The 21,122-nt window shown below is 48.5% G+C and overlaps 1 protein-coding gene across 1 annotated transcript in view; it reads left to right on the top strand.

The window, feature by feature from the left end:
- LOC311243927 (BICD cargo adaptor 2) overlaps positions 1-21,122 on the top strand; it is a 104,449-nt gene that overhangs the window by 71,932 nt on the left and 11,395 nt on the right. The window contains exons 3-5 of the mRNA XM_084333328.1: positions 11,138-11,290; positions 12,742-12,956; positions 16,172-16,424. Coding sequence (XP_084189454.1) covers positions 11,138-11,290; positions 12,742-12,956; positions 16,172-16,424 — 621 coding nt within the window. The remainder of the gene's footprint in view (positions 1-11,137; positions 11,291-12,741; positions 12,957-16,171; positions 16,425-21,122) is intronic.

Genomic DNA, 21,122 nt, shown 5'->3' with positions numbered 1-21,122 from the left:
TCTCCTCTCTTTTCTCTCTCCTCTCTCTCATCTGTCTCTCCTCTCTCCTCTCTCTCCTCTGTCTCCTCTGTCTCTCCTGTCTCTCCCCTCTCTCTCCTCTGTCTCCTCTGTCTCCTCTCTCTCCTATGTCTCCCCTCTCTCCTATGTCTCCCCTCTCTCTCATATGTCTCCTCTCTCTCCTCTCTCTCCTCTCTTTCCTCTCTCTCCTCTGTCTCCTCTGTCTCCTCTCTCTCCTATGTCTCCCCTCTCTCTCATATGTCTCCTCTCTCTCATATGTCTCCTCTCTCTCCTCTCTCTCCTCTGTCTCCTCTCTCTCCTCTGTCTCCTCTCTCTCCTCTCTCTCCTCTGTCTCCTCATGGTACTCCTGGGCTGTGGCCCGCCTGCGTCAGGTTTAAACACGGGCTAACGTGACGCTCGCGACACGCTGGCAAAGCCGCACTGTCCGTCGTGTTCCTGTCTGTCTGTCTGTCTGTCTGTCTGTCTGTCTGTCTGTCTGTCTGTCTGTCTGTCTGTCTGTCTGTCTGTCTGTCTGTCTGTCTGTCTGTCTGTCTCTCTCTCTCTCTCTCTCTCTATCTCTGTATCTCTCTCTCTCTCTCTCCCTCTCTCTGCAGCACTCTGTCACTATAGAGATTTATGGACAGATCCCGACAATGATCTCCATCCTCTCTTGACATTCTGATAGATTCCGATAGACGGATATAATCCGACGGCAGCTATAGAGGTTTGACGCCTTGGAGGAATTCAACCGTGAAGGGCCACTAAAAAGCAATGAGACGACACACTTTGAGAGAGGGAGAGAGATGGGGGGGGGGGGTAGAGAAAGGGATAGAGGAAGAGAGAGACGGACGGAAAGTGCTAGCTAGATGGGGAGAGTGGAATGGAGGTCAGTGGAACGAGGGAGTGTGAGCGCAAAAAGGCACAGAGGGAGAGAGCGGAGAGAGAGAGAGAAAACACACTGCGACGAAGAGAGAGATATTGAGTCTAGCAGCGCTGTTGTATCGGTAATCCGGTCCTGTGCCATCTGTGAGTCTGCAGTACTTTCTAGGGACGGTGATGGGAGAGAGAGAGAGAAAAAGGTAGCAAATGTGGATAATTTTTTATAGAAATACAAGCTGTCTCTCCACTGGAGTTATTGAGAGTGGATTTGAGTCTTACCAAAGTATTAAGACACACCTAATCTGCAGCTGTGTTGAACTGTATAACCCTGCTGCCACAGAGACTCTCTATAGGGAGGTGTAGTGTTACGTCATTGTTGTTCCGGCCGGTCCACCATCTTTTTTTTTTTTTTTATCCACTTTTCTCCTTTTCTATTTTCTCCCATCCCATTCCATTGTGCCAATTCTTCCCTCCCCTGTCTTGAACGTTGCTCGACTAGTCTCCCACTGGTCGGTTGTAGGGAGGATAGAAGCCGTGCATCACATGTCCCCTCGATACACAGCCTGTCGCATCTTTTCACTGCCAGCGCGGACTCTCATTGGCGAGGTGTAACGTGTGGGAGGCTCACACTACCCCCGCGGCCATTTCCTGTCTCTGCTGTGCAGGCGTCCCCAACTGACCTGTAGGAGTCGCTGTCCACACAACGTCCAGATTTTCCACCCATCGACTTCCACCCGCCAACTCTGCCAATTGAGTTAGTATGACGGCTGGCCCAAGCCGGAGGCGACGCAGACAGCCGGAGTCGAACCCGGTGTCTCCTGCGTTGGTGACGAGCGCAATGTCCGCTGCGCCACCCAGCCGCCCGGCCGGTCCACCATCTTGAAAACGCAATGTATTTCCCCATTGCCCATTCTAAATCGTCTCGTTAAAACAAATAAAGCATGAACATTTGCATGGTGTACCTTTCTGTGCGTATTCATCCACAATCTATAGCTCAACATGAAAATATTCGCAATTAATCGTAAAAAAAAAAAAAGCGCCAAATTGTATTTCAACCAAAAATGCATAAACACCTCTTTCAGCTTTTTCCCCAAGCAGTCAGACTGTCCCCTCACGTGCACCATGCACTTACCTGGACTTGATAATCACTGTTACCACTCATCATGCACTTTATTATTTAAAATATTCTGTTATGTACAGTGTTATATGTGTTATGTGTTTCATGTATGACATGTATATATTGTACTACGGTCCCCTGAAATTTCGTTGTATACTGTGCAATGACAATTAAAAGTATATTCTATTCTAGTGATAGAAGAACTCATTTTGTGCAAAAGTGGAAAGCTTTCCAATGTTCATGAGGCAGAATTGTTACAATAGCCGATAATCCATTTTCCCATGATAAATCCCCATACGGGTGGACTCGCGGGCGGTACCAAAGTGACGTCAGACTGCACCTCTCTATAGAGTAGTGGTTTTCTATAGCAGTGCTGTTAGCTCTAGATGCTCAGAACACATTGAGAAATAACTCAAGGCTTTACTGAGACGTGAGTTGGTTAAAACCCTGGAATGCTGTCGAAAGCACTTTTTACTAGTGAAAAGAGGAGCTTTGCAAGTTTGCAGTTGAATGTCCGTCATTCATAACCGCACACAGTAGGCTACTGGGTGAGTCTGAATCAGCATAAGTTGTTGGCAGGCGTTCTAACCCCCACATACTGAGTCAGTGCGTCCATGTCCTCTACCTCCATGTCCTCTATGAAGACACTAGTGCTTCCATGTCCTCTATAGGGAGGTGTGGTCTGACGTCGCTTTAGTTTCCCGCAAGGTCTGAATGAATGAATGAATGAATGAATGAAAACTTTATTTAACAGATTGCAGAATGGGTACAATACAGTACGGCTCAATATACACACAATTGTTAAGGGGATGCAGACCTGAAAAAGACGTTTGTCTTGTTTCCATCAGGGTCCCCCATTTTCAATTCATATAGACATTTATGACATGCACAACATACATGACATTTATGGCATAGGGACATATAGGTATTTAGTACTGATACATTTGTGACATAAACGGTATTCAAATATACAGTACTGTTACTCGTAGATCCTGACAGAGTATATACATATGATGGGGAGGGGACTGTACATTTGGAGGGGGTGGGTGGGTGGGTGGGAGAGAAATATACATACGGCGGGGAGGGAATATATACATGCGGTGGGGAGGAGACTGTCTATTAGGAGGTGGTGGGGGGGTTTTGGGCATTTACGGTGGCCAGTTTAGAATTGCAGCCTCCCGTAGGTGCTCTTTAAGAGCAGTTTTGAATGTGGGTAGGGATTCACATTCCTTTACAGCTTTGGGTATGGCGTTCCACATTGATGTGGCATAATTGCGAAACGGGTTTAGTCCCTTGTTTGAGCCGAATCTGGGTCCACACCCATATAGGGATTTATCATTGGGAAAATGTATTACCGGCTATTGTAATAATTCTGCCCCATGAACATTGGCAAGCTTTCCATTTTCGCACAAAAGGAGTTCCCTTCTATCACTAACATTATTGTTTAAGCAGTTTTGGTTGAAATAAAATTATATACGTAATTATTTTACGATTAATTGCGAATTGTTTGATGTTGAGCTATAGATTGTGTGTGAATACACACAGAAAGGTACACCATGCCAACGTTCATGCTTTATTTGTTTTAAACAAGACGATTTAGAAATGTGTCCATTGGAAATACATTGCAATTTCAAGCGAGGTGGACCGCGCCGGAAACAACAATGACGTAACCACTACACCTCCCTATAGACCAGGAAGTAACCACTACACCTCCCTATAGACCAGGAAGTAACCACTACACCTCCCTATAGACCAGGAAGTAACCACTACACCTCCCTATAGACCAGGAAGTAACCACTACACCTCCCTATAGACCAGGAAGTAACCACTACACCTCCCTATAGACCAGGAAGTAACCACTACACCTCCCTATAGACCAGGAAGTAACCACTACACCTACCTATAGACCAGGAAGTAACCACTACACCTCCCTATAGACCAGGAAGTAACCACTACACCTCCCTATAGACCAGGAAGTAACCACTACACCTCCCTATAGACCAGGAAGTAACCACTACACCTCCCTATAGACCAGGAAGTAACCACTACACCTACCTATAGACCAGGAAGTAACCACTACACCTCCCTATAGACCAGGAAGTAACCACTACACCTCCCTATAGACCAGGAAGTAACCACTACACCTCCCTATAGACCAGGAAGTAACCACTACACCTCCCTATATAGAGACACTAGTGCTTCCCTGTCCTTTAGAGACACAGAAAGCTATGGTGGACATAGCTATGGGGGGATATTTGTTGTGTGCAGTCAATTACACAAATCTCGATGGTCTAGAGCAAAGGACGGGCCTCACTGACTCTTTTAATTGCTCATCATTGCTGAGAACTAATTATTGTGCCAAAAAGCGCAGTCTTGAGTCTTTTTAGGCGACCCGATAGAAAAGAAGTGTACAACACCTGTCACAATGTGATGCACCCGGTTCTCCCGACAGTATTCAATGTACCAGCGACGTTTACAAAATAAAATCTTTCTCACACTGACCAAAATAATGTTATTAACTTCAGCTACGGCTTGTGCAATGTCTCGGCCAATCGCAATAGAGCCTATATGTGACGCCCCCCCCCCCCCCCCCCCAGACAGTTGTCCTGTCTGTCCGTGTGTGAGGGGTCTGGACCAGGTCTGGCCCGGGTCTGGAGGAGCCAGCTGGTCCAGCCCTCGGGAGACAACAGGCGGGGGGTGAAAGGCGTCCCACTGGGTCTCGTAAGGGTTTTAACGTCAAACATCAATCAAATCAGACCCCCCAACATCGTCTCTGCCACCCACACACACACACACACACACACACACACACACACGCACACGCACACGCACACACACACAGGGGCACACTTGTCACAAACACCTCAGGGGAGGTCTCAATCACTTGCCTGAGTAAATGTTATTCACAATTTACGACGACAGGCACGCACACGGCCACTATAGCCCCCCCCCTCACCCCTTGTGAGTTTATAGAATAGAATAGAAATACTTTCATCATCCCGAGGGAAAGGCAAATCGACCCTAAGAATAAAGAATAAAATAAGCCTAAGAATAAAATGATAATAATAATAAAATACGGTCTGGGATTTACATTTCCTATGTTATGTATATACATTCTAATATAAAATATATACAGTAAAAAAAAATATACAGAAATCTACAGTAAGTGTAATATTGAACAATGTTGTTTTAAGAGTAAAAGTCCAGGAAGATGGTAACTGTCACCCTGTGCTCAGTGATGCAGTGAGGCACAGTGATGCATTGTAAAGTGCATTATGCAGTTCAGGCAAGAGAAGAAGCCCCCCCACACACACACACACACACACACACACAACCACACCCACACACACACACACACACACCCACACACACACACACACACGCACACACACACAGTTCCAGGGGATCTCAATAATGGTATACGCTGGTATAGGACAGAGAGCTCTTAGTGAAAGCCGTCTGAAAGGTCAAAACCTAGGTTTGCATTCTAATCAGTTTGGAGGAGGCTCTGGTGGCTCTCGAGTGGCTGGGTGGCGTAGCGGAGATTGCGCTCGTCACCAATGCAAGAGACTCCGGTATCGAATCCCAGTCTCAGCATTGCCTTCGGCTTGGGCCGGCCGTCGTACTGGCTCATTTGGCAGAGTCAGCGGGTGGAAGTCGATGGGTGGTAATCTGGACGTTGTGGACAGCGACCCCTACAGGTTGGTTGGGAGACGCCTGCACAGCAGAGACAGGAAGTGGCGGGGGTAGTGTGAGCCTCCCACACATTACACCTCGCCAATGAGAGTCCGCGCTGGCAGGTGAAAAGATGTGACAGGCTGCCTCCTCGTGTGCCGGAGGGAACACGTGATGCAAGGCTTCTATCCTCACTACAACCGACCAGTGGGGGGTCATAGTCAAGCAACGTTCAAGACAGGGGAGGGGAGAATTGGATACACGAAATTGGGATGGGAGAAAAATAGAAAATAAGGAGAAAAAGTGGATAATTTTTTTTCTTTTTTTTACCGCACTTCGCTGTTTTGTTTTGTGAGGACAGTTCTGTGTTATAGCTTGTGGGGAGAGCCAGCTCAGTTGCCTAAATTTCGGCCATTTGTTTAGTTCAGATTAGATTAAAATGTATCGTCATCATTAGGGATGGGTACCTTTCACATTTGAACCGATACGGTACCGGTACCTGTGAATCAACGGTACCTTTTTTCTGTACTTTAGTCTCAAAAAATTTTATTTACCTACCTCAGTCGTAAAAAAAAAAATCCAAGCTTCAATTAAAACTACAATTCCGACCGTTTTCGGCTTGCCATTGCTTCGACTGCTTTGTTGTTGAATCAAGTCAAATCCTAGGTAAGCATATATTGTGCGTGTGAACGTTGACATGAAAAGAAAAAAGGTAAAAAAAAATAAGAAAATAAAGTTTCTCACTTGAATCGATACTCGTAGTACCGACGTGTTTCGGTTCGGTACCTCAAAAGTACCGAATTCGGTACCCATCCCTAGTCATCATACAGCACAAGTACAGTACAACGAAAAGTTGTTTGGTGTAAATGTAACAATAAAGTACAATAGTAATATACAATGTACAGGTGATTAAACTGGGTATAGAAGATATACATTAGTAGTACTACTGAGTAATAGTGCTAATCAGATGTATGTACAGAGTTGTAATATTAATATGTGCAGTGATACAGATATAAAGACAGTATGGTAGTAAGTCATACTGGCCAGCAGTGTAACTGGTAAGAGTAGGTAAGGGATATGTACAGATATAGATATAGCATCTACATATATGTAGAAGGATTATATGCAGGCATGTACACTTGTACTGACAGATGTGAATATATATACAGTTTGTACGGTAAGAATAAATATACATATATACAGTATACACAGCATTATTGTACAGAGTTATATGCAGGTGTATAAGTAGGTATATAGAAGGATTATAGCAGGTGTATGTCTCCCATCTGTTCTCCCATTCGTCCGACTGTAGCTTGTGTGGTTTTCAGCTCCATGCCTGTGTTCTCTCTGGGGATCCACTGCAGTATATTAGAGGTCCGCTGTGCACCAGCACTGGCTTCCACACAGGCCACGCCCACACTCATTAGACATGCGCAGCAACCCCTGGCTTCCACACAGGCCACGCCCACGCTCATTAGACATGCGCAGCAACCCCTGGCTTCCACACAGGCCACGCCCACGCTCATTAGACATGCGCAGCAACCCCTGGCTTCCACACAGGCCACGCCCACGCTCATTAGACATGCGCAGCAACCCCTGGCTTCCACACAGGCCACGCCCACGCTCATTAGACATGCGCAGCAACCCCTGGCTTCCACACAGGCCACGCCCACGCTCATTAGACATGCGCAGCAACCCCTGGCTTCCACACAGGCGGCGCAGGCCACGCCCACGTCATTCCCTGTCATTGGTGATTTAGCAACATAAAAAAAGGGGGGCGGTAGAGACTATGAGGATACAAGCTGGCTGCTTGGTGTGGGGGGGGGCAGGATGAAGGGGGGGGGGTGTAGAGGCTATGAGGATACAAGCTGGCTGCTTGGTGTGGGGGGGGGCAGGATGAAGGGGGGGGGGGGGCTGTAGAGGCTATGAGGATACAAGCTGGCTGCTTGGTGTGGGGGGGGGCAGGATGAAGGGGGGGGGCTGTAGAGGCTATGAGGATACAAGCTGGCTGCTTGGTGTGGGGGGGGGGGGGGCAGGATGAAGGGGGGGGGGGGTGTAGAGGCTATGAGGATACAAGCTGGCTGCTTGGTGTGGGGGGGGGCAGGATGAAGGGGGGGGGGTGTAGAGGCTATGAGGATACAAGCTGGCTGCTTGGTGTGGGGGGGGGGGCAGGATGAAGGGGGGGGGGGGTGTAGAGGCTATGAGGATACAAGCTGGCTGCTTGGTGTGGGGGGGGGGCAGGATGAAGGGGGGGAGGGGGCTGCTTGGCGGGGCATATCTGATCCTCCCGCCTGACCTGTCTGTTCTCCTCCTCTTCCTCTTCCTCCTTCTCCCTCCTCCTCCTCCTCCCTCCTCTCCCCCCTCCCCCCTTCTCCTTCTCCCTCCTCCTGCTGCTGCTGCTCTCTCCTCCTCTTCCTCTTCCTCCTTCTCCTTCCTCCTCCTCCTCCTGCTGCTCTCTCCTCCTCCTCCTCCTCCTCCTCCTCCTCCTTCCTCCTCCTCTATATTATTAATGGAGCTGCTTCCTGCAGAGCTGGCTGCTTCAGACGAGCCAGACGCCTCTGTGTTGCCACTCATGCCACCTAATAACAGTAATTGGCGCCGGAACAGGAACGTTGACATAACGCCGGTGACTCCGGCTCTGGTGTGGATTCCCTCGTGGATATGGAAACATTCCACGCCGCGCGGCGAGCTCACAGATGTGCACTTGAGAAAAAAAAATTCATATTTAGCGGCATGCTGATTTTCTCTCTTTACACGCCAACGAGCTCCGGTTCAGAACCCAGACGTGTCGTGGCTCAGGAGCTCTTTCGGGTTTCTGTCTGATTATCAGCTTCTTGTGGTGGAGCTGATCAAAGTGATTGATTGCGGTGAAGTGTGTGTGGCCCTGTTCTCTGGCCCTCTGTCCCCCTATGCAAGGTGTTCACCGCCGCACTGCCAAACGGTTATCCCTTTCACTGCGACAATACACAGAAGGTTGACCCTTTCTTTCACTGCCACACGACAGCAGGTTAACCCGTCGGTAGTGTGATAGTAAAGGGTTAACCTTCTGTAGTGTGGCAGTTAAAGGGTTAATGGGACCATCGAAGCTGGCAGTGGTCCCACTCCCCATAGGGACACCTGGCACCTGCAAACACACACACACACACGCGCGCGCACACACGCACGCACGCGCGCACGCACGCACGCACACATACGCACTCAAGGCCAGATGGGCACACATCCTTATCCAGGAACATTTACTAAAGGCTCACTGTGACACAAACACTAAACACGTCCAATCCGTCACTGTCTCACTCTCCGCCACATTCACTCAAACAGGATTGAAAATACTTATCACTAATAACCTTTTCTCCTTCCTCCACCCCTCTCTCTCTCTCTCGCTCCCTCTCTCTCTCACTCCCTCTCTCTATCTCACTCCCTCTCTCTCCCTCCCCTCTCCCTCTCTCTCTCTCCCCCTCCATCTCGTTGCAGCATATTTTAAGTTTTTCTTTCTTATATTAAAGTATATTTAGTTTTTAAGAATTGTAAAGGATAGGCAAAAATAAGCATGTGCTTCAGCCTATTCCTTTTTTCGTCATTGAGTTTGGATTTTGTGTGTGAGCTTACTTTGAATATGTACATTTGTGATATATATATATATTTTTTTTTGAAAGTCCACACAATTTGTTTGATTGATCTGTAAACAAAGACCGAAAATAAACTATTCATCATCATAAACTATTCATCATCATACACTATTCATCATCATCATCATTTCTCTCTCCCCTCTCTCTCCCCCCTCTCCCTCCCTCTCTCTCTCCCCTCCATCTCTCTCTCTCTCTATCTCCCTCTCTCTCTCAATTCAGTTCAGTTCAGTGTTTTTATTTGCCACATGGAATCATACAATCATAGTTTCTTCATTACACAATCATAAATAGTCATTCCATGGACAAAAGGAGCAGGAAGAAGAATAAATCTTATAGTTACCTGCCCTTATTCCTAAACTAACAAGTATTTACTTAATGGTCGGCGTACAACCTAATTTACACAAATAATCATTTATACCATTATAAAAGAAACACACAATCCACAGTTAAACAAGAAAAAATTTAATAATAATGATAAAGAATAAAGAATAAAAGAAAGAGAAGAAAAAAAAGAAAAGATCTCACTATTCAGATCACATTTGATTTGCATACTGACTACATTTTTTTTTTATACATTTTTTTTAATTGATAAACACTATTACATCCCTTAAGCTAGCTATGGAGAGAATTCCACAACTGTACACCAATAACTGAAGGACACATCTGTTTAAGTGTGGTCTCTCTCTCTCTCTCTCTCTCTCTCTCTCTCTCTCTCTCTCTCTCTCTCTCTCTCTCTCTCTGTTTTTCTCTCTCTCTCCCTTCTCTCTCTTCCTCCCCCTCTCCCTCTCTCTATCTCTCCCTCTCCCCCCCCCTCCCTCTCAATTAAATTAAATTCAAAGGGCTTTATTGACATGGAAACATACGTTTACATTGCCAACGCCAGTGTTAAAACAAACAAAACAAAGCAAAACGGATGAATCAGAAGAAATCAGTACATTACAGAAGGAATTCTTTGTGTGATTGACAGTCTTTATGATTGGTTGTATTCCGTTGGATGTCCTTTTCTTGTCACAGCAGCTCACAAATATTGCTGCTGTGTTTGCACCTTCTTGTATTTCTCCCAGTAGGTATGGGAGTTTTGAGTTATTTTCCCTGTTTTCAAAGTCTCTTTGGGTGTTTGCAATTTGTGGGAACTGGGAAGTATATGTCTCTGATGTCTTGGTATAGTGGGCAGGTTGTTAAGAAGTGGAGCTCGGTTTTCCACCTCTTCTTGTGTGCATAATATTTTGAGCCAGATTTGAATTGAATGTCTAGCTTGATGTTCCTTTTGATGGCATAAAAAGCCTTTCTTGCTTTGTCTCTCAGGTCGTTCACAACTTGGTTGAAGTTCCTGTAGCACTGATGTTTAGGCCGAGATAGGTGTAGTTTTTGTGTGTTCTTCTATGGCATTTGGAATTTGTGTTTGTGTTGTTGTAGGCTGGGCCTTTCTTGGAATATCATGACTTTAGTTTTGGTTAGATGTACCGTCAGTGCCCATGTCTGGGAGAATTTGTGCAGATGATCAAGGTGCGTCTGTAGCCCTTCTTTAGTTGGAGACAGCAGCACCAGGTCATCTGCAAACAGTAGGCATTTGACTTCTGTGTTTGCTAGGGGGATGCCAGGTGCTGCAGCTTGGTCCAATGTTTTTTGCCAGTTCGTTGATGTATATGTTGAAGAGGGTTGGACTCAAACTGCACCCCTGTCTGACCCCACGGCGCTGAGGAAAGAAGTCTGTGTTTTTCCTCAATCCTCACAGCACATGTGTTGTTGGTGTACATTGACTTTATGATGTCTAGGTTTTCCCTCCAATGCCACTTTCTAATGCCCCCCCCCCCCCCCCCCCTCTCTCTCTCCCGCCCCACAGAGCAGCCAGGAGGTGGAGCTAGAGAGGACCCGGCTGCGTGACGACATCAAGGAGTACAAGTTCCGGGAGGCCCGTCTACTGCAGGACTACACCGAGCTGGAGGAGGAGAACATCTCTCTGCAGAAGCAGGTCTCGCTGCTCAAACAGACCCAGGTGAGGAGGGGGAGGAGTCACACAGGGGGAGGAGTCACACAGGGGGAGGAGTCATACAGGGGGAGGAGTCACACAGGGGGGAGGAGTCACACCAAGCTGGAGGAGGAGAACATCTCTCGGCAGAAACGGGTCTCGCTGCTCAAACAGACCCAGGTGAGGAGGGAGAGGAGCCACACAGGGGGAGGAGTCACACAGGGGGAGGAGTCACACATGGGGAGGAGTCACACCGGGGAGGAGTCACACAGGGGGAGGAGTCACACAGGGGGGAGGAGTCACACCGAGCGGAGGAGGAGAACATCTCTCTGCAGAAGCAGGTCTCGCTGCTCAAACAGACCCAGGTGAGGAGGGGGAGGAGTCACACAGGGGGAGGAGTCACACAGGGGAGGAGTCACACCGAGCTGGAGGAGGAGAACATCTCTCTGCAGAAACGGGTCTCGCTGCTCAAACAGACCCAGGTGAGGAGGGGGAGGAGCCACACAGGGGGAGGTGTCACACAGGGGGAGGGGGAGGAGTCACACAGGGGGAGGAGTCACACCGAGCTGGAGGAGGAGAACATCTCTCTGCAGAAGCAGGTGAGGAGGGGGGAGGAGTCACACAGGGGGAGGAGTCACACAGGGGGAGGAGTCATATAGGGGGGAGGAGTCACACAGGGGGATGAGTCATACATGGGAGGAGTCACACACACACATCACACACACACATACACACACTAGATCTCAGTCTGTTGTCCAGGTCCAAAATTAAACAACAAAAAACAACAATAACAACAACACATGTTGTTGACTAAATAAAGAGATGACTGAAGGGAGAATCACTGTCTGATTTGTAAACCAGTTAAATGGTTTTGTAATCCGGTTTAATGGTATGATAATCCCCCCCCCCCCCCCCCCCCACCAGCTATCACTCCCCAAGAGCTTGAGATGCAGAGGCAGGTGTGGCACAGAGTACACCACCCCCACCCTCTCAACACCACCCCCACCCTCTCAACACCACCCCCACCCTCCCAACACCACCCCCACCCTCCCAACACCACCCCCCACCCCCTCCAACACCACCCCCACCCTCCCAACACCACCCCCATGCGGGAGCCTCGTCTCCAGGGAGACCGCTGCTTGTTTTATTCAACGCGGAAGACGTGAAGCAAACTAAAGATGCTTATACCTTTATTATTTGGCCAATAAAGAAGGAAATCACAAAGTCTAATTTAATATTGCTAATTTGCGAAAAGGGAAATTAAATGGTTTAAATCACGGAGTGGAATAATCCGATTGAACCGTCTTTGATTGATTGGATTAGAGCTGCATATTTTGTGTATTCCCTGTGTAACTCCCTCTCTCTCTCTCTCTCTCTCTCCCTCTCTCCCCCCCCCCTCCTCTCTCCCTCTCCCCCCCCCCTCCCTCTCTCCCCTCTCCCCCCCCCCCCTCCCCTCTCCCCCCCCCCCCCCCCCCCAGGTGGAGTTTGAGGGCCTGAAGCATGAGATCCGCAGGCTGGAGGAGGACTCCCAGTTCCTGCACAGCCAGCTGGAGGACGCGCTGCGCCTGAAGGAGATGGCGGAGCGGCAGCTGGGGGAGGCGCTGGAGACCATCAAGACGGAGCGCGAGCTGAAGGGCGCCCTGCGGAAGGAGCTGGCGCACTACATGAGTATAGGGGACTCCATGTACCACAGGTACACAACGTACTACACATTACATGAGTATAGGGGACTCCATGTACCACAGGTACACAACATACTACACACTACATGAGTATAGGGGACTCCATGTACCACAGGTACACAACATACTACACACTACATGAGTATAGGGGACTCCATGTACCACAGGTACACAACACACTACACATTACACACCACAGGTACACAACATACTGCACACTACACACCACAGGTACACAACATACTACACACCACAGGTACACAACATACTACACACTACACACCACAGGTACACAACATACTACACGTTACACACCACAGGTACACAACATACTACACACTACACACCACAGGTACACAACATACTACACACCACAGGTACACAACATACTACACACTACACACCACAGGTACACAACATACTACACACCACAGGTACACAACATACTACACACTACACACCACAGGTACACAACATACTACATGAGTATAGGGGACTCCATGTACCACAGGTACACAACATACTACACATTACACACCACAGGTACACAACATACTACACATTACACACCACAGGTACACAACATACTACACATCACACACCACAGGTACACAACATACTACACGTTACACACCACAGGTACACAACATACTACACATCACACACCACAGGTACACAACATACTACACATTACACACCACAGGTACACAACATACTACACATTACACACCACAGGTACACAACATACTACACATCACACACCACAGGTACACAACATACTACACGTTACACACCACAGGTACACAACCTACTACACACTACACACCACAGGTACACAACATACTGCACATTACACACCACAGGTACACAATACACTACACATTACACACCACAGGTACACAACATACTACACATTACACACCACAGGTACACAACATACTACACGTTACACACCACAGGTACACAACATACTACACATTACACACCACAGGTACACAACATACTACACGTTACACACCACAGGTACACAACACACTACACACCACAGGTACACAACATACTACACACTACACACCACAGGTACACAACATACTACACACCACAGGTACACAACATACTACACATTACACACCACAGGTACACAACATACTACACGTTACACACCACAGGTACACAACATACTACACATTACACACCACAGGTACACAACATACTACACACCACAGGTACACAACATACTACACATTACACACCACAGGTACACAACATACTACACACTACACACCACAGGTACACAACACACTACACATTACACACCACAGGTACACAACATACTACACGTTACACACCACAGGTACACAACATACTACACGTTACACACCACAGGTACACAACATACTACACATTACACACCACAGGTACACAACACACTACACGTTACACACCACAGGTACACAACATGCTACACACTACACACCACAGGTACACAACATACTACACACTACACACCACAGGTACACAACATACTACACATTACACACCACAGGTACACAACATACTACACACTACACACCACAGGTACACAACATACACACATTACACACCACAGGTACACAACATACTACACACTACACACCACAGGTACACAACATACACACATTACACACCACAGGTACACAACATACTACACACTACACACCACAGGTACACAACATACTACACATTACACACCACAGGTACACAACATGCTACACACTACACACCACAGGTACACAACATACTACACACTACACACCACAGGTACACAACATACACACATTACACACCACAGGTACACAACATACTACACACTACACACCACAGGTACACAACATACACACATTACACACCACAGGTACACAACATACTACACATTACACACCACAGGTACACAACATACTACACATTACACACCACAGGTACACAACATACTACACATTACACACCACAGGTACACAACATACTACACACTACACACCACAGGTACACAACATACTACACATTACACACCACAGGTACACAACATACTACACACTACACACCACAGGTACACAACACACTACACGTTACACACCACAGGTACACAACATACTACACATTACACACCACAGGTACACAACATACTACACATTACACACCACAGGTACACAACATACTGCACACTACACACCACAGGTACACAACATACTACACATTACACACCACAGGTACACAACATACTACACACTACACACCACAGGTACACAACATACTACACATTACACACCACAGGTACACAACATACTACACATTACACACCACAGGTACACAACATACTACACATTACACACCACAGGTACACAACACACACACATTACACACCACAGGTACACAACATACTACACACTACACACCACAGGTACACAACATACTACACATTACACACCACAGGTACACAACATACTACACATTACACACCACAGGTACACAACATACTACACACTACACACCACAGGTACACAACATACTACACATTACACACCACAGGTACACAACATACTACACATTACACACCACAGGTACACAACATACTACACATTACACACCACAGGTACACAACATACTACACACCACAGGTACACAACATACTACACATTACACACCACAGGTACACAACATACAACACACTACACACCACAGGTACACAACATACTACACATTACACACCACAGGTACACAACATACTACACATTACACACCACAGGTACACAACATACTACACATTACACACCACAGGTACACAACATACTACACATTACACACCACAGGTACACAACATACTACACATTACACACCACAGGTACACAACATACTACACATTACACACCACAGGTACACAACATACTACACATTACACACCACAGGTACACAACATACTACACATTGCACTACATCAGTAATTGTGTTGTGTGTCTTAGGTGTTCTTATGTTCTCTGTCTGTCCATTTATTCGTATTATTTTTTTCCCGGGCTGCGCCCCCCGGGCCGATGTAAAGATTGGTTGGGGGGTGCATTACAAATGAAAATATCATATCATATATCATATCATATCAGTATAGGAGACTCCATGTACCACAGGTACACAACATACATACATTACAGTACATAAAACGCTAACCCCCCCCCCCCCCCCCCCCCTGTCTCTCCAGCCCCCTCAGCATCTCTCTGGACGGTCTGAAGTTCGGTGACGACACGGGCACGGGCACGGAGCCCAACAACGACGAGGCGCTCCACGGGTACGAGAATGGCTTCAGCAAGATGGCCGCCATCACCGACGGCAACAACCGCGCCTCCACGCCGAAGAAGGGCGAGCTGTTCCGTCCCGCGCCCAGCCTGGTGGACGACCTGCTCAGTGAACTCAACATCTCCGAGATCCAGAAGCTCAAACAGCAGCTGATACTGGTGAGGGTTTCACAGGGGTTCTCCCTTTTAGTGACCTTGTTAACCCTAACCTTCTGTAGTGTGGTAGTGAAAGGGTTAACCTTCTGTAGTGTGGTAGTGAAAGGTTAACCTTCTGTAGTGTGGTAGTGAAAGGTTAATCTTCTGTAGTGTGGTAGTGAAAGGGTTAACCTTCTGTAGTGTGGTAGTGAAAGGTTAACCTTCTGTAGTGTGGTAGTGAAAGGTTAACCTTCTGTAGTGTGGTAGTGAAAGGTTAACCTTCTGTAGTGTGGTAGTGAAAGGGTTAACCTTCTGTAGTGTGGTAGTGAAAGGTTAACCTTCTGTAGTGTGGTAGTGAAAGGGTTAACCTTCTGTAGTGTGGTAGTGAAAGGGTTAACCTTCTGTAGTGTGGTAGTGAAAGGGTTAACCTTCTGTAGTGTGGTAGTGAAAGGGTTAACCTTCTGTAGTGTGGTAGTGAAAGGTTAACCTTCTGTAGTGTGGTAGTGAAAGGGTTAACCTTCTGTAGTGTGGTAGTGAAAGGTTAACCTTATGTAGTGTGGTAGTGAAAGGGTTAACCCTCTGTAGTGTGGTAGTGAAAGGTTAACCTTCTGTAGTGTGGTAGTGGAAGGTTAACCGTCTGTAGTGTGGTAGTGAAAGGGTTAACCTTCTGTAGTGTGGTAGTGAAAGGGTTAACCTTCTGTAGTGTGGTAGTGAAAGGTTAACCTTATGTAGTGTGGTAGTGAAAGGGTTAACCTTCTGTAGTGTGGTAGTGAAAGGGTTAACCCTCTGTAGTGTGGTAGTGAAAGGTTAACCTTCTGTAGTGTGGTAGTGAAAGTGTTAACCTTCTGTAGTGTGGTAGTGAAAGGTTAACCTTCTGTAGTGTGGTAGTGAAAGGTTAACCTTATGTAGTGTGGTAGTGAAAGGGTTAACCTTCTGTAGTGTGGTAGTGAAAGGTTAAACCAAATGTAGCCGATAACAGACCATAATATGTAAATTACTTGTTTGTATTTGGTTCCCAGGCCGCTGGTCTGATGATGTCGACACATCAGTATTTCATCACAGGATATTTGCTCAATAGTGGAGTCGTTTCAGGAAATCACCTCACTGTGATGTGTTACGTGTCATTGGCTCCGACCAGCCAAGAGGAGATCAATAACGGGGCAGTTTGCAGAGCCAGGAGCAATAAAGCATCCTGCCAAAGATCTGTATGTTTTCATCAGGTCCTTTGCATAATTCATCAACATGTGTTTAAAACATGCCATTATGTTTATATATAGTTACAAACATCTACTGATTATCATATTTTCCTTAAACCGTACTAAATGTATTCGCTGCAGAGGATCCATATCTCAGGACGAGCCCAGTGAAGGGCTGGAATGTGTGGAGTGAGTGAGTGGGTCCGTGGTGTGGTGCTGCTAGCTCCCAGACCCGGCTGCCGCTGCTGATCTAAATCCTGTTAGAGCCCAGTTAATCCCAGGAGACACACCCCCCCCCCCAGGCCCGGAGGGGCCGTCACTCCACGGGTGGCGGGCGGCACCGGTGGATCCGCCATCTGCCAGAGCGTCGTCGTCGCCCCCCAGGAGGCCCCGGGCCACACGCCCTGACCGGTCGCCGCGGTGACCCAGTACTAGTATGATGCGCTGCTGGGTACCTGTGTGGCGGCGGCTAATGTTTTGCTTTTGGGGGGAACGCCGGATTAAAGGATATCTCTCTCTCTCTCTCTCTCTCTCTCTCTCTCTCTCTCTCTCTCTCTCTCTCTCTCTCTCTCTCTCTCTCCTCCGCCAAACACTAACAATGTTGTCAGATTAATGATGTGACTCTGAGGACTCTCTCCGCTACGAGCTGCTCTTTCAGGATCAGCCGGCTCTCAGAGCCCCCGGTGTCTGGTCACCCCACCCCCCCCCCCTCTCAGAGCCCCCGGTGTCTGGTCACCCCACCCCCCCCCCCTCTCAGAGCCCCCGGTGTCTGGTCACCCCACCCCCCCCCCCTCTCAGAGCCCCGGTGTCGGGTCACCCCACCCCCCCCCCCTCTCAGAGCCCCCGGTGTCTGGTCACCCCACCCCCCCCCCCCCTCTCAGAGCCCCGGTGTCTGGTCACCCCACCCCCCCCCCTCTCAGAGCCCCGGTGTCTGGTCACCCCACCCCCCCCCCTCTCAGAGCCCCGGTGTCTGGTCACACGGTGCCGGCGTGCCGAGAAGAACCTCCTTGCCGGGTTTTTTTTTCTTATTTACAATGATGGCCTGGCAAGAGACAACGCCTCTTGAAGGAAGGGGGGGGTGGGGGGGGGGGCTGAAAAAGGAATTCAGGATTAAGCATTTCCGACATACAATATATGTTATTAGAATATAAATACATATATATATGAGCGGTCAGGTGGCGTAGCGGAGATTGCGCTCGTCACCAACGCAGGAGACGCTGGGTTCGAGCCCAGCTCTACTGCGTTGCTACCAGCTTGGCTGGCTGTTCACACTAATACAATTGGCAGTGTTAGGGGGTGGGGAAGCTGGCGGGTGGGGAATCTGGCGTTGTGGACAGCGACGCCTACAGGTCAGGTCTCGGCGCTTGCTAAGCGGGGGCAGGACTTGGTGGAGATAGCGTGCCCTCCCACGCGTTACACTTCACCAATGAGAGTCCTCGCTGCCCAAGTGAAAAGAGCGTCACTGGCTGTCGGCGCACGTCTCGGAGGAGGAAGCGTGCGATCGACTCGGGACGCCCTCCTTGTACCGACTCGTAGGAGAACATGCGTACAGCAGCCAGGTAGGGGAGGGGGGGAATTGGCACAACGACTAATTGGGACGGGGAGAAAATCAGAGAAAAATAGGAGAAAGAGAAGGTCAAAAAATATATATATATATATATATACATACAACAAGCAATATAGCAGTGAGAGGGGCACCATGACAGACAGGGGGTTGGGGATGTCACTGGGTTGAGAAACAGTGGCAGGAATCAGTGAGAGTGTTCATCAGAGAGTGCTTGAATGTTGATTTATAGGCATAAAGGTGACCAGTGTGAGAGATGTCTGTAGGTTGTTCCAGCCCCTGGCAGCAGCAGTGGGGTCAGGACAGAGAGGAAAGCAGCCGCGCCCTTCTCCCTCTCCTCCTCGTCCCCCCGGTCCGCCAGGGGCTCGCCGATCAATACCAGACCGTGTCGTCCTGCTCCTCCTCGATCCATACTAACGATCGGCCTACAGGCCGCCATGACGGAGGAGTGATGCGTGGTGCCAGGCGCCCCTTTAACAGCCACTCCTCCAGCAGCCTACAGGCCGCCATGACGGAGGAGTGATGCGTGGTGCCAGTCGCCCCTCTAACAGCCACTCCTCCAGCAGCCTACAGGCCGCCATGACGGAGGAGTGATGCGTGGTGCCAGTCGCCCCTCTAACACCCACTCCTCCAGCAGCCTACAGGCCGCCATGACGGAGGAGTGATGCGTGGTGCCAGTCAGAGCCCGGCCCTGGGGGTCCCAGTTGTATACAAGTGGAAGTAGGGGTGTAGATATTTGACCCCACAACGATTCGATGGCGATTCTTCAGGCAACGATTCAATGCATCATGAAATCTCTTCATTTGACCACGATTCGATGCGATTCGATACATTTTCGATCAGTTAATTCCCCCCCCAAAATTGTTATTAATACACAAATGTGGCTGGGGGAACTGATTCACTCGGCATGAATGGACTATAGGTCAATAATGAGAGTGTACATAGGGCGGCTAGGTGGTGCAGTGGGCAAGGCGCTCACCACCAATGCAGGAGACGCTGGGTTCGAGCCCAGCTCTCCGCATTGCTATCAGCTTGGCTGGTCGTTCATACTAACACAATTGGCAGTGTTAGGGGGTGGGAAGCTGATGGGTGGGGATCGGACGTTGTGGACAGCGACTCCTACAGGTCGGTTGGTGCGCCTGCGCAGCAGAATCAGGAAGCGACGGGGGCGGCGTGTGCCTCCCAAGCAGACCCCCGCCGCTGAGAGATCACGCTGTACAGGTGAAAAGATGCGACGGCTGCTTCCTCGAGTACCGGAGGGGACACGTGATGTAAGGCTTACTGTAGTCCACATTGCAGCCGGCTTGTGGGAGGCATGGCCTAACAGCGTTCGAGACAGGGGAGGGTAGAATTGGACGATACGAAATTGGGATGGGAGAAAAATAGAAAATGGGAGAAAGAGTAGATACAAATAAAATAAGAGTGTACATATTTGACCCCACTTCGATTCGATTGCGATTCTTCAGCCAACGATTCAATGCATCGTGAAATGTCTTGACCACGATTCGATTTGATGCGATTCGACCTTGGGATCGATGCGTTGCCTATGTGGAAGGCATCTTTAAAACATGCCTAACGCTCTCGGCATTAGATTCTGGACACGCCTTAAAGCCGGACATGAATCTGGCAGCGGGTGTTAAGGGGGGGGGGGGGGGGGGGCTGTGCTTCGTAGCTTAGCGCCAGTGTTTGCCTCTCCTATTCCTTTTACATTTCTTTTTTTTTTATCCACTTTTTCTCCCATTTTCTATAATTTCTCCCATCCCAATTTCGTATCATCCAATTCAACCCTCCCCTGTCACGAACGCTGTTTCTTGCCTCCTACAAGCCGGCTGCAATGTGGACTAAGTCATACATAGCACGAGTCCCCTCCGGTACTTGAGGTAACAGCAGTTGCATCTTTTCACCTGCGCAGCTCGATCTCTCAGTGGCGAGGAGTAACGCGTGGGAGGCTCACGCTGCCTC

Source organism: Notolepis coatsorum (genome assembly GCF_963971535.1).
Source record: "Notolepis coatsorum genome assembly, chromosome: 17".
NCBI classification, from domain to species: Eukaryota; Metazoa; Chordata; class Actinopteri; order Aulopiformes; family Paralepididae; genus Notolepis; species Notolepis coatsorum.
This window is presented reverse-complemented; position numbering and strand designations above follow the sequence as displayed.